Source organism: Anomaloglossus baeobatrachus, chromosome 6 (assembly GCF_048569485.1).
Source record: "Anomaloglossus baeobatrachus isolate aAnoBae1 chromosome 6, aAnoBae1.hap1, whole genome shotgun sequence".
Lineage (NCBI taxonomy): Eukaryota > Metazoa > Chordata > Amphibia > Anura > Aromobatidae > Anomaloglossus > Anomaloglossus baeobatrachus.
Window position 1 is genome coordinate 302,814,114 of NC_134358.1, and position 15,669 is coordinate 302,829,782.

The 15,669-nt window shown below is 41.5% G+C and overlaps 1 protein-coding gene across 6 annotated transcripts in view; it reads right to left on the bottom strand.

The window, feature by feature from the left end:
- Nucleotides 1-15,669, bottom strand: part of LOC142244310 (uncharacterized) — a 417,067-nt gene that overhangs the window by 122,787 nt on the left and 278,611 nt on the right. For all 6 annotated transcript variants that reach the window (XM_075316518.1, XM_075316516.1, XM_075316515.1 and 3 more), the window contains one exon: nucleotides 3,008-3,098. In XM_075316518.1, the coding sequence (XP_075172633.1) occupies nucleotides 3,008-3,098 (91 nt within the window). The remainder of the gene's footprint in view (nucleotides 1-3,007; nucleotides 3,099-15,669) is intronic.

The following is a 15,669-nucleotide window of genomic DNA, read 5'->3' on the forward strand; positions in this document are numbered from 1 at the left end:
CTGAGCGCTCTCACATGCCGGTGGGCGGGCGCTCAGCTGAGCGCTCTCACATGCCGGCGGGCGGGCATGCCGGTGGCCGGTCGCTCAGCTGAGCACTCTCACATGCTAGTGGGCGGGCGCTCAGCTGAGCGCTCTCACATGCCTGCGGGCATGCCGGTGGCCGGTCGCTCAGCTGAGCGCTCTCACATGCCGGTGGCCGGTCGCTCAGCTGAGCACTCATACATGCTGGCGGGCGCGCGCTCAGCTGAACGTTCGGCCACCGAGAGACAAAATAAAGTTTGTGATTTAAAAAAAACAAACAAAAAAAAAAACAACGACGCTGCGTCGTACAACGAATGCAACGCTGACACTTGCATTACAGTGCGTTGGCCATACAAGTCTATGGAGAATAGCGCATTGCGTTAACGGACTGCGCTATTCTCAATAGTGACGGACTCCGCTGAACGCAAGTGTGAAAGTACCCTACATTGAACATGTAGGCTTTGATAACATGATCAAATTGTACCAGCACAGAATATTCTAAGCTTTTTCATGGAAGCAGAGTTAATCAGCTTTCATGTGCAGGTGCAGGGATGTGAATTGTATAGGTGTTTTTTTCTATCAAGCCTTCATAGTTAGAGCAGCAGATACATGGTTCAGCCTTTCCGTTCATAATTAACTATACTATAGCTGAACCCTTATATCCAATGTGTCTGTCCCTAAAATAAGTACATAAAAAAGAAAAAATTGTTGATGGTATAGAATTTACTGGGACTCATAACTAGCGGGCATATATTTAATGACACCAGGTGCCTGCACTAGTTAAATATCACTGTGTAAGCCCCTTGTGGCTGATTTAAAGCTTCTAAATTGAACACATAGGTGCTGATAACATGATCTAAATGTGCCAGCAAGGAATATTCTAAGCTTCTCCATATAAGCAGAGTTTCATCTGCAGGGACATGAATTGTATTGGTGTTATTTTGCCCAGCCTTCAAAGTTAGAGCAGCGGATGCACGGTTCAGCTTTCATGTTTACAATTAACTATATCACAGCTGAAACCTTGCATCCAATATGTTTGTCCCTAAAATAAGTGTATTATATATATATATATATATATATATACACACATACACACATTATATATACAAAAAATATCTTGACGGTATTGCCCGGTATTTTTTGATATACATGATATTTACTGACTTTCATGTGCCCAAAATGTATTCATAGTGCATGTAACTTAGGGTGGGAACCTTTTTTCTGGGTTATTCTAATCACTTCAAGAGCCATGTATGTGCCTTTTTAAATGTTTTGCATAATCTAATAAAATATATTTAATACTTTTGCAAAAAAAAATCTTTTGCTTAAAAGACTCAATTTTTCCTGAATGGTTTGAACATCTCACAAGATACACATTTAGTGGCATAGTCCATGGGATACATTTACATGGGGATGAACCATGCAGAAAATATCAGAAAAAAACAATGAAGGAAAAATAATACAGGATCAGCTGATAGGTGAAACAGGCGTCACCGCGAGACCTACGATCAGCTGATGCATCAGGTGACCGCATCAGGTGATCCACCGCCAGGTCCTGCAGCCATCGGACGTGCCCGGGGAGACTGCACACAGCCGGAGCGGCGGTACCGGGAGAGGAGCTGGGAGCGGACATGGCACCGGGAGTCTGCAGACAGGTGAGTATGACATTTTTTTTTTCTACTGTTCACTTTTGATTTCACAGCTGCCTCCACCTTCCGCCCAGCCATGGCACCGCACGGCAGCAGACATGCACAGGACGGGAGGTGGACGCAGCGGTGACGGTACCGGGAGGATTCACGCTTCTGTGTTTACTGACAGAAGGAATCCTCTTCCTGTACATGTCACTTTACTACCCACCCCTTGCATTTATAGCTGCATTTTTAAGCATTGAAACACACTAAAACGCAGCTATATTTGCAATTTGCGTTTTTCATTGCATTTTTGAACATCTCATTGAACTCAATGGGTGGAAAACGCAGTGAAAAACGCAAAAATAATTGACATGCTGCATTTTTGTGTGCAGCACAAAAACACAGCTAAAAAAACCCGCTGTGTGCAGACAGCAAAAATGAAAACTCAGAGACTTTGCTGGGGAAGCAAAGTCATGCAGTTTTCTGAGCAAAACGCACCCGAAAAACGCGCAAAAACGCCGCGAAAAACGCACTGTGTGAACTTAGCCTTAGGGCAGCGGGAAAATCAGCTGGTTATAAAAGCAACCACAGTTTGGTAGCACACTCCCCTTAAATCACTGTGCAAGAAACCTTGCACATGTCTTAGTCTCTCCCGATATTTCAAAATACTGAAGAAAAACGTTACTATCATGGCCTACCTGAATGAGCTGAGAGGCACAAGACATTTTCTTCCATAGTGACTTAGATTTTCAATTCATTTGCTGTCTGATAGGCAAAGGTAAATATAATGGTCAATTTTCTCAGTAGAAGGACTCTATAAGAATGCAAGTGGAGCCTAAACGTCAACATTTTTGCCAGCTATTGGCTAGATAAAGGCTTAGAATGTTGGATTTATTTGCCCCAAGCAAGCGCAAACATACTTTGTCTTTCTTCTTTCTGCCACTGCTCAAATCCACTTAATGGGGATATTCTATCCCAGTTCCGGGTATCTTTTATGCTTTCCCCCTTTTTTTCTTATCCCAAGGACAAAAGAATGAAAATACAAGTCATATTAATTATATGAAAAAAAAGGTTGTGATTTCCACTCTGCTCAAACCATTAACATGATGTTTAGACCACGGTCCAGTTCCGACAGAGTATAGACGTTGATGACAGACAAGAGTCCTGAAAATAGTTTTGCTCAACTCTAGCCATTTCAAATATATTATACAGCAAGCACCATCATGAAATAAATGTAACATTTTATATTCTAATTAAAAAAACGTGACTCACTGTGAATTTTATGATACATTTAATTTATTACAGATATTGTATATAGAATGTTTCCTTAATAATTATGTCTAAAATGTAAATACCTGCATGTTGAAGGATGCTTTCTGCTCGGTTAGAAATTTTTAATTTGCTGATCGATTCCTCCTGATCTTTATCATTTATGTCTGAAATTGTCTGTAGAAAACAAGAAACGGTTCATGCAATAAATGAAAGCTCAAACTCATTAAAGTGATACCATGCAAATATATGGTACAAACTGGCAACATAAACTGTACATAAAATGCATATAAACAGTACAAGCATAACATGATATATAACATCAGACATTCAGTTCAAAGTAGCAAAATTGTTAACAAAATATGTCACAAAAGGTAGAAAATAAATTGTTTTGTTTATAAATTCTAAATTGCATTTAAAGCATTTATGTTTAATAATGAATCCCTTCAAAATCAACAGTTCTCCAAAAAATAAAAACCCTAATCTATTACTTTATTATCTCTAACTCTGGTGACAGATTTTTTAAAGGAAATCTGTCAGCAGGTTTTTACAACCTAATCTGAGAGCAGCATAACATAGGGGAAGAGACCCTGATTGCAGCGGTGTGTCACTTAATGGGCTGCTTGGTGTAGTTTTGATAAAGCAGCAGTAGATCATCATTAGAGGACTACTTAGCAGGCTGCCAGGCAGTCCAGCATATTCATGAGCTCTGTATCACTGCTAGATCTGCAGTAGAGAAAACATTGATTTTATCAAAATGACAGCAAACAGCTCAGTAAGTGACATCCCTGAAATCAGGGTCTCTGTCTCTACATCATGCTGCTCTCACATGAGATAGCAAAACCTGGTGACAGATTCCCTTTAAAGCAAACCAACAACCAGGATTTTGCTATATGAAGTAAAGGCAGTGTCATACTGGTACTCGGATGATGTATCTAAGCATACCTTTTGTTGAAAGATCGGATGCTTGGTTGCTGACATATCTGTAATCATAGTTGCAGAAATGCACTGCACTTTGATTGATGTGTGCAGTGGGGAGGGCCTTGTGAGTCGGATCTTGGGTGTAAAGTCCTTCTGCTGTGTTCTCTAAAGCCTGCCCCCTTTTCTTTATTTAAATATCGCGCCACGCCACCACTGTTGGTGTTGATGCATGTGCATTACCACAGCAATGATGTTTTCATTAAAATAGCATCGGAGTCCGCGCATGTGCGTACCGTGATCTATATTGTAGTTCGATTCTTCAATACAATGGTGCTGGAGTCAGTACGTGCGTATTCTGCCAACTCCGGCACCACTTTATTAATGACACGGTTGTGGAGACACGGGGCTCTGTGGGTGCTCTCGTCCACTAAAACCCGCCGCCTTTAGAAAGACAGCGTGGCTCAGGGCTCATCCCAACTGAACGCCGGCCTCCTTAACCGTGGGCGTAACACTACTCAGACAACACAGGGTGAGGGAACCACAATAATTAGACTTTATTGGATCCCCAAACAATTAACGGCACATAACACGTAACCAGCAAAACACAAATGTAACAGGCAACAGAGTCTCACCCTTCCGCTGGCTAACCAGGGATTTAGAATGTCCATGCCTCAGAGGTTCCAGGGCTATATACTCCAATCCAGCAGCACCCCGCTTTTGGCGGGCACCCACCGAGAAAGGAATAATGCCAGATATAGGAAGCTGTCTGAGATCTGCAAAGTCTGTAGCAGGTGACTGAATTGTCCCAACCTGAGTGTCCTCCTTAGATAATCCTGGTATGATGATATAATCCTGGCAGCCGAAGTCGAAATCCCTAGACTGTGGATATGGTCTCCAACCGGAACCGGAGTCCCTAGATTGAAGCCAGAAGGTATCCTGATCCTCTAGTCAGCTCCTAAGAGCTTAGACTGGATCAATCAGCATCCATCAACAACCACCTGGTGGCTTAAAGAAATCCCTTTTATAGCCACAGCCTTCCACTTGGATACACTGCTTCCTCATCGATTGGTTGGACAAGATCGCCTCTCCCATTGGATGAATCTCAAGCTGCATGGACAATGTTCATCCAAATGATGTCTACAGAAAGACTGAGGGTTTACATGTAGTCTGGAATGCACAGACTAGACAATGACTACTAAGGTAATTACATTAGCAATACACAACTACAATACAATGATTACTGGAAGGGTCTGGAGAAACAATAGCTAAGCAAACATGACTTAGCACACATAAGAACAATACGTCTGGCTGAATGTTAAGAAACTTTAACACATGCTAGGCATTGGGTGTCCATGTCGTCACAACGGTCTCTGTGTATATCACCAGTCTGTGAATTTCACCAGCTTGTTTCAAATGATACTTACAGAGTTTCATCAACAAAATGGCACCAGAGTTGACGGTATGCACACGCACCGATTCCGATCCTATTTTAGTGAAGAATTCAACTACAACGCTGTGATACCAATGTGATATGACTGAAAGAATGAGTGTGATTAGCTAGGGATCATAATCAAAAGATATAGTGATCCCAGATATTATTTGACCCATCCATAATTCAGTATCAGAGAGAGATGTCCTCTGGCTGACCCTATTTCACTATGACCAAGCGTACGTGTCAAACAGATCTTGAGCAAAACCACAATTATAAGGAACTAACGTTTACAGTTCCACAGTCAAGAAACTTGTGGTTAGTGTGTAACAGGTGTAAGGAAGCTAGCATGTAAAATTTACGGCTCATTGCAACATCTCCAGGAAAACTGTGGTCGGCCAGTGGTCCGATGGCAAAATGTGCAGGAAATTTACAGGAAGCTGCTGGTGCCCACAGCAGCTTCTGGTCAAGTTACATGAACATGACTCAGCTGTCACATGCTGGTCACCAATTAACCACTCAGAAAACACAACGTACAAAGTTTCTTATAAAAAGACCGGACTCTATTAATGAGATTAGGGAACTCTTCCAGGAAGCTGAAGTGTACGTACCGCTCCTGTGATGCAAAAGGCCGGGTTGTTCCTTCTCAATAATCGAGTCCCTCCGATGAGAAAGGATTGCTACAACATAACGGTAATGTTGATGCATATTTCTGTTATTGTATAAGATTCTACAATTATAAAGTAGTTCTAATGCCTATGTACCATTGATTATTCATGTGCTATTAAAATAAATAGTATCTTGCTATAAAGAATCTTAGTATTCGTGCCTGATTAGTATATCAGTGAGCGCTTCGTAAGTACGGGCTTTCAGCCCCTTTTTAGGAAAATTTAGCAACACATAAATTGGCGTAGTCGGCAGGATTATTTCTATAAGAAGTAATTAACGAATTTTTGTAATTTAGAAATTAAAAACATATATTTGGCAAATTTCCAGATATATTTTTTCAATCTTTTTGCATAGTGTCAAAATGTTCAGAAAGTGTAAGGATAATGTTAAGGAGGTTGTTGTGGAGATCCCCGGCTGGACTGAGGCTCCCAACAATCTTATAGCACATGAATTGGTCAATTGTGGATTGGCAGAACAATGGCAGGATAAGCTCAAGGGTAGTGAGTCTACTGATGTTGTGAATGTACTCAGTAGTGTCCCTGTGAAAGCAGGTGATGTAGTGTCTTGTGGATTGGCAGAACAATGGCAGGATAAGCTCAAGGGCAGGGAGTCTACTGATGTTGTGAATGTACTCGGTAGTGTCCCTGTGAAAGCAGGTGATGTAGTGTCTTTAGGACAGCGCATCTGGATTTTGGCAAGTGCATATCGCGAGATGCATGAGCGTAATCTAAAGATGCAGAAGAAAGGTTCCCATATGGAACAAAAGATGATAGAATTAGGTGGCCAGAAAACAGTTCTGGAATGTAATACCCGACTGTTGAAGGAAGAATCCCCGGTGAAGTGGGGGAAAGTATATGAAGATTTAACCAAACAACAACAAACACATGCATGGTTCACAGACGGATTGGCTCGTTATGTGAGTGGGAAAAGGCTGTGGAAAAGTGTTGCATATAATCCCACATTGGAAAAATTTCTGTCAGTAGAAGGGGAAGGCAAAAGTAGCCAACATGCAGAACTCTATGCCATATTCTTGGCATTATCTTTTGAGCAGGGAAAAGAGTGTCATCTTTATATCGATTCTTGGTCAGTAGCAAATGGATTAGCCACATGGATGATGGGATGGAAAAAACACAAATGGTTAATTCATGGAAAAGAGATTTGCGGCAAGGAAGTGTGGCAAGACATTTAAGAGATTATTCAATCTACCAAGACCACTATATTTCATGTCGATGCTCATGTCCCTACTAACTCACTTAAATGTTTGTTTAATTCAGAAGCAGATAAAGTATCAGCCATCAGACAAATCAGTCCAACAGTTGACAAGGAAAAAAGAGGCATGGTTGCAAGGTACAGCTGTTTGGGCACACCAGAAAGAGCAACACCTTATTCAGCAGGTTTAGACCTCAGTACATTGGACACTGTCGTGGTACCCCAAGGTAAGGTAAAACTAATTTCAACAGGATTGGGTTGCCAGATACTAAAGGATCATTATGGTCAAATAGCCACTCACTCTAGTTTAGTGTTAAAAGGAGCCATAGTGGTGGGAGGGGTAATAGATGCAGATTATCAGGGATAAATCAAGGTACTGATGCTAAATTTGGGAAATGAACCTTTGATCTTGGTGAAACACCAGAAGGTGGCTTAGATGTTGATAATCCCAATAAACTTGTCTGAAATAAGAGAAGGAACTGCCTCGGCAGAATTAACAATACGGGGTACTAAAGGTTTTGAATCCTCTAATATTACAAATGTAGGAGCAAAAATATGGATTCAAAACCTCCAAGGACTGCCCTCAGAGACAGAGGTAAAAGCGGTCGGAAAAGATCGTACTCTCCTGATAATGAGACCAGGAGTGGAGAAGTGGGAATATGTTCCACAAGAAAATTGTTATTTACGAGAATAATAGTGTATCTTAATTTGCAGATGGTGTTGTAAATAAGCGGAATCCATGGTATCGGTTACTGGGAAGAGCTCGATAGTGATGAGATGGAGCAATTCCTGTGTTTGATGTTTGCCTCTTTGGTCATTGGATGGACAAGTCTACATCAGGAGGAACCTATGGCGAATACATTTCTGATGCACCATCACATTTTCAACACACAGATTGCTGGATCTGTACACATTCTTCAGTTACAGCCACCAGTATCCCTTATCTGGCTATCCCGGTACCGATAGAGGAAATGTTAAAGTGGAAAAGTTGTTCTGATCATCTTGCTAATAAAAGACACTCGAAATGTTCGACTATGGAATACTACAGTACCCTTTCCCATAGTGGGATGGATCAATCTTCCATGGTGGCAAGGCAATTTTAGTGGAACAATCACCAATTTACAATATCTGGCTTTTAAGGGAGGAATTTGCGTACCAAGAAATAAGACTGGACTGACTAACCTGGGATTCATACCTATGGGGAATATAAAAATAAATTTTGGGACAGCTATAAATACTGTAGATGCTTTTAAACCCAGCTTAGTGGAAAGGACAAATCATGATATGTTATGGCCTTATGCCAATATGTTCATAAATGGGACTAGTGAAACTTGTAGTAACATATTGGGAAATTTAATGTGTAATAATTCCTTTGAATATCGAGCAAATGCCAAAACACATGATATTCAAGAGAGCTTTTCAGATAATATTGCTTTTAGTTTTAATATACATAGTAGTGAAAGTGATTATATTTGTGATTCAACGTTTATCCAAACAAACCAAGAAATCAATATTTGTGGCAAAGTCAATGATAGTGTCCTATTAAAAGTGATACTCTTGGTCATGGTATGGTGTTTTCCGAGTGATCTTCCTCTAGTGGAATACTGATGATGGAAAATAATTCCTGGGATCAAGGACCGATTGTGATACCAATGTGATATGACTGAAAAGCTGGTGTCACACTAAACGACAGCGACGTCGCTGTTACGTCACCATTTTCGGTGACGTAACAGCGACCTTGTAAGTCGCTGTTATGATCGCTGCTTAGCTGTCAAACACAGCAGAAGCAGCGATCATAACGTCGCTGTGCTACATGTGCAGAGAGCAGGGAGCCGCGCTTAGCGCTGGCTCCTTGCTCTCCTGCAGCACACATCGGGTTAATTAACCCGATGTGTGCTGCAGCTACATGTCACAGTTCAGAGAGCAGGGAGCCGCGCTTAGCGCTGGCTCCTTGCTCTCCTGCAGCACACATCGGGTTAATTAACCCGATGTGTGCTGCAGCTACATGTCACAGTGCAGAGAGCAGGGAGCCGCGCGCACTGCTTAGCGCTGGCTCCTTGCTCTCCTTGCTACAGTATGCATCGGGTTAATTACCCGATGCATACTGCAGCCACATGTCACAGTGCAGGAGCCGGCACTGGCAGCAAGAGCGGAGGCTGGTAACCAGCGTAAACATCGGGTAACCAGGGAAAGGTCTTCCCTTGGTTACCCGATGTTTACGCTGGTTACAGCTTACCGCAGCTGCCAGTGCCGGCTCCTGATCGCTTCATTTCGTCGCTCTCTCGCTGTCACACACAGCGATGTGTGTGTCACAGCGGGAGAGTGACGACCAAAAAATGAAGCTGGACATTCAGCAACGACCGGCGACCTCACAGCAGGGGCCAGGTCGTTGCTGGATGTCACACACAGCGACAGCGACGGGACGTCGCTGCAACGTCACAGAAAATGGTGACGTAGCAGCGACGTCGTTGTCGTCGTCGTTATTTGTGACACCAGCTAAAGAATGAGTGTGATTAGATAGGGATCATAATCAAAAGATAGTGATCCCAGATATTATTTGACGCATCCATAATTCAGTATCAGAGAGAAATGTCCTCTGGCTGACCCTATTTCACTATGACCAAGCGTACGTCTCAAACAGAGCTTGAGCAAAACCACAATTAGCAGAAACTAACGTTTACAGTTCCACAGTCAGGAAACTTGTGGTTAGTGGATAACAAGTGTAAGGGAGCTAGCATATAAAATTTACGGCTCATTGCAATATCTCCAGGAAAACTGTGGTCGGCCAGTGGTCCGCTGGCAAAATGTGCAGGAAATATGCAGGAAGCTGCTGGTGCCCACAGCAGTGTGTGGTCAAGTTACATGAACATGACTCAGCTGTCACATGCTGGTCACCAATTAACCACTCAGAAAACACAACGTACAAAGTTTCTTATAAAAAGACCGGACTCTATTAATGAGATTAGGAAACCCTTCCAGGAAGCTGAAGTGTACGTACCGCTCCCGGGTTGTTCCTTCTCAATAATCGAGTCCCTCCGATGAGAAAGGATTGCTACAACATAACGGTAATGTTGATGCATATTTCTGTTATTGTATAAGATTCTATGATTATAAAGTAGTTCTAATGCCTATGTACCATTGATTATTCATGTGCTATTAAAATATATAGTATCTTGCTATAAAGAATCTTAGTATTCGTGCCCGATTAGGATATCAGTGAGCGCTTCGTAAGTACGGGCTTTCAGCCCCTTTTTAGGAGAATTTAGCAAGACAAACGCCTTTATGGTTGAATTGCTAGAAGAAAGCCACTGCTGATGACTGAACAACAAGAGGACACTTGTTTGGGCAAAGCAACACAAGTACTAGATATTAGATCAGTGGAAATCTGTACTGTGAGCTGATCACATTTTTGGTAACAACTGCCTTATCTTTATGAGCTCACAAAAAGGTGAGTGAAATTTTCTACATGTGGGTGACCACAATGAAACATTTAGTAGGTGTGATGCTACATTGATGATTTATTCCAAATTAAAGACAAACATAAACCCAAGCATGGTGACTAAAAAGAACATGCCATCCCATCTGGCTTGCACTCAGTGGGAATTCTTAATTATCTGTGTTGCAACAAAACAATGATCCACACCACACCCACACACTATGTAAGGATTATGTGACCAAGGAGGAGAGGAATGGAGTGCCTCTCCGAAGATTGAAGGCTAAGCAGCTACCAAGTCCTCAGCTAGGAAGTTCTTCAAAACTGCTTAAGAGAATGTAAAGTGGTCATCAGTGTAACAGCAGGGATTTTAAATTCCTCAATGTGTTACACATTCTAGTTTGTTTTAAGTGTTTCTCTTGTCCTTGTTTCCATGTGTTTTCTTTCGTGGCTTTGCTGTCTTCATTCTGAATCTACAATGTACACAGTGAAACCAAAACAAGAAATACCATTGCATGAACAGGTGTGTTCAAAATTTTGACTGGTGCTATCTGCTGGTGTTTCCAACTAAATCAAAACACTTTTCTAAAACCAAAAAGATTGACCCCGATGGAACAGAGATCAGACAGAGTTCAAAGTGGCCCCATATACCTCATTAAAGTATATAATTCTGACATGGGTTCCTATCAGAATCCCGCTTTTTGCGAATTTATATGGAAACCCTGATGTAAGTGCTCAGTGTAGAGCACAGGAAAATGTGAGTCTAGTCATAAAAACAACCCCACTCTCAAACCTTAAAAATTAAAAATCCAAAAGATCCATACCCTCAAAGCTAATCTGCACCCTCCCTTCTGAGCCCCAAACGAAGTTAGAGTCCACATGCGCTGCACTTTTGTAGCACAGAGAACACACTTAATTTACTGGAGGCAAGTCTCCCAAAACCCAAGCTGGGCACAATTATTTGGGCACTAAAATGTCATACTGGTAATTTTAATGCTGCATTATCTGAGTGCTTATTTTTAGAAAATACCTTTAGGACTTATTCGCACAATGCCTCGTGTCACTGCAGAATTTTCTGCAGCGATTTGATAGCTCATGTGCGATTCCAATCGCTGCAGAAACACTGCATAATTGATGCAGTGTTTCTGCAGAAATGATGCCGATTTCATGCGCTATGGATGCTATCTCTCCCATAGACAGAGTGGGAGCTGCATCCAAAGCGCACGGAATAATTGACATGCTGCATTTTTAAACGCAGTGATTTTGTCAAATTTTTGACACTCAAATCGCTGCGTTCGAAAAAGCATTGTAGAAACGGATTATGGACAATCTTCATAGATTGTGCTGGGGACGCAGGATGCATGCTGTAGTGCTAAATGCTGGGTAAACGCATGAAATTACGCCACGTGCACACGTTGATTATTTGGTTCACCTGCTTACCTCAGGATTTGTAAGCCAAAACCAGGAGTTGGTAAAAAAATGCAGAAGTGGTGCCACTCCTGGTTTTGGCTTACAAATACAGAGGTAAAAACTCACCAAATTGCCAACGTGTGCACGTGGCCTCTGGATCAAAATAGGAACTACTCATCGAGATGAATTCCTTAAGGGTATATTTTCCAAAATAAAATCAAATTGTGGAGGAAGAGGATGGTGTTCTATTGTCTAAAGAACCTTGGGGTCTCTGTAAATAGCAGATGATTAAGAGCCTGCGTGCTCGAAACGCGTAGACTGTGTCTACTGCCAGGTCATGACTTTTTACCTTTTTAAAAACTACTAAATAAATGTGATGTTTTTAATCTACTTTTTTGGATTCCTACTCCCATGAGTGCTGGATACCTCCCTTTTGCCTGTTTGGTATTGTCACTGCAAATAGCACCTGAATCCTATTCAAAGATCTCTTCTTCCCTTCTGAGCTCGGCTGTGTGCCCAAACTGTACTGTATGATCATGCACAGGGTACAGATGAAATCAGGACAAGCTGTGTAACAAATTGTGCGGTCTCATTTCCCTTGTTCGAGCCCGTAAAAATAAATAAGCCTATACACACCTCCAGAGCAGCCGCTGTTCCAGTGATGAGTTAAACCGCGTACCCAGGGCCCAAGTGACATTGTTATGACACGTGAGCCCTGCGACCAATCAGCACCGGCTGCCTCCTCCCCGCCTTTGGATGTTTGAGCAATAAGTCAGCACAGCGCTTACATCCTGTTCAAAAGTCCGAAGACGGGGAGACAGATGCCGGGCGCTGACTGGTCACGGGGCTCGCATGTCATAATCTGTGAATGCGGCTTTAGACAACGCTGGAACTAAGGCTGCACCAGAGGCAAGTATAGGCTTATTTATTTTTACCAGGTTAACAAGGAGAATGAAAAAGGGTTATCTAAGAGTGGTGGACAACCCTTTTAAGGCCTTGTGCGCACTGGAAAATGGAATTTTCTCAAGAAAATTCCGCAGGTATTCAAAAATTACCGCACCCGCGGTAAAAAAACGCGGCAAACCGCACTAGAAAACCACATGCGGTTTGCTGCGGTTTTACCGCGGTATTGCCACGGTTTTGCCGTGTGCGGGTTGGTACATGTGCTTTATTGCATTCAATGCAATAAAGCACATTGAAAGAAAAAAAAAAGTCATTTCATTCTGAGATAGATAGAGAAATAGACAGAAGGATAGATCGAAGAATAGATAGACAGACAGAGGGATAGATAGAAGGATACATAGAGGGATAGATAGATAGAGAGATAGATAGAGGACAGATCGCTGCAGTTCTCACGGTCGGTAGTGAGTTCACATTACCGGCCGTGGGAAATGCCCTGGAGTTACCTCTGCTGTCTCGCTGCGAGGCTGCATTCAGCAGTGTCTGTGTCAGTCGCGGCTGGATGCAAGTATCGCAGGACGCCGGAGCTGTGGATTACGTCGGAGCTTTGTTTCGGGAGGGGTTAATAAAAGGGTGAACGAGGCTTATTTGTGTATTATTTAAAATAAAGGATTTTTCGGTGTGTGTGTTTTTTCACTTTACTTACTTGTCACATAAACGCTGCCATGATCAAGCCTGGACTTAGTATGACTTGCATGGATGATGTTACCCAAAAAGCCTGTTGTGCCTGGCTTTTGGATGGCAATTGCACAGACAGATGTTCCAAACAGTCTGAAGAGGGGCTTTAGAAAAGAAAATTACGTTGCAGAAAGTATAGCGATTGGACTGCATAGGACTGGATTACTGTCTTTGATGAAGCTGTCTTCAGTCTGATTGGGACATCTGAAAGAATTATTGACCAGAGAAGATAAGGTGAGCACTACCATCAGTACTGCATCATGCCAACAGTAACACATTCATGCATGGGGTTGTGTTTCATCCAAAGGACTGGGCTAGCTCATAATTTTGCCTTACAACAATTCCATGAATAAAGAATGGCAAATAAACATCCCCCAAGAGCAACTTCTCCAAATAACCTAGGAGCAATTTTGTGATGAACCATGCTATTTCCAACATTATGTAGCACTATTATTGCAACAAAATTCCACATCAACATGACTATATTGTCTTAGGCATGTAAAAATGAAAATATCAAAAGGACAATGAGAGTAGCATATAAATCTATGAAGTGATAATAAACATGAGGAAAGAGAGTATAGCACCACAAAAAGAGGATGAATCAATTTAGTGAAAAAATACAAAAGCGTTTATTCATTAAAAATACAGTCAACACTAAATTGTTGATCGATGAAAATTACCACATTCGGTAATAATTGGAATAAGACAATGCTGTACATCAATTTATACCCATGGAGTGCTGGGAAAGACAAACCATTGAAAATCAGGGGATGTATAACACCAAAAAATGTTAGTAGTGAGTGCCTCACAAGGCCTAAGTAATCTGATTACTGGTCATCCTTTTTAATATGTGTATGCGAAACGTTTGTTAGGTCCTCTCTTGGTCTCTTTGTGACCTGACGGTATTGCCACCGTGCACAATGTGAGTATGCCTCAACAATGCCTGACTTTCATTTGATTTTCTGATTCCTGGTCAGTTTACATAGATAAGCACAATATATAGAACCGTTACTTATGTTATGTACATTTAACAATATTATTGTGGTAATGTGATCTCCTGACACACCCTACAGTTTCGGCTACATATTTATCTGTGCTATTGTTAGACCTTCTCCTGACCAGTAATCAGATTATATAGGACTTATGAGGCAATCACTACTAACAGTTTTTGGTGTTATACATCCTCTGATTTTCAATGTTTTTTCTTTCCGAGCACTCCATGGGTATTAATTGATGTATAGCATTGTCTTGTTCCAATTATTACCGAATGTGGTCATTTTCATGGATCAACAATTTAGTGTTGACTGTATTTTTAACAAAAACGCTTTTGTATTTTTTCACTAAATTGATTCATCCTCTTTTTGTGGTGCTATACTCTTTCCTCCTGTTTATTATTATGTAGCACCATGTTACAAGGTAAAAGTGATAACTAAGTGACTTGGTGAGCAAAACATTGCATTTTCGGGTCCATTCCCAGGAAACTCTCCAATATCAATCCTCAAATGCAAGTGGACAAAAAATACACAGAAACTGTGGTAAACTTCCACCATTGATTAAGCAAGACTGGGTTGCAATCAGTCAAGATTTAGTCCAGAAGTGAATACGCAGCATGCCAGGGCAATTGCTAAAGTCTTGAAACAGAGTCAACACCATAAATTAAATTTACTTTATAAATCTGTTAATAAATGTTTAAAAACAAATGAAATGTTAATATTTGTATTTCTGTAACCATATAAACATTGACTGAAATATCCAAAAATACAAGCAGTAAATTTCGGGAAATCTAAATTTGTCAGTATTAATACTTTTGGGCATGACTGTAGTTTCAAGGGGTTGCTCACTTCATTTCTCCTTGTTGGTACCAGGTGCCTCCATGGGACCTAGTGCTAGAACTTCTCTAGTGTTTTTCCTTTGAACCCCAAAGGGAGCCTCTCCATAGCTGGTCTATTAGAAAGTGTATTATCTTGACACGTTACATCCTACAGTGGAGTCTCAGAGTTGGCATCAGTTCATGCCCAAACGAAAAAGCTGCTTTAGGA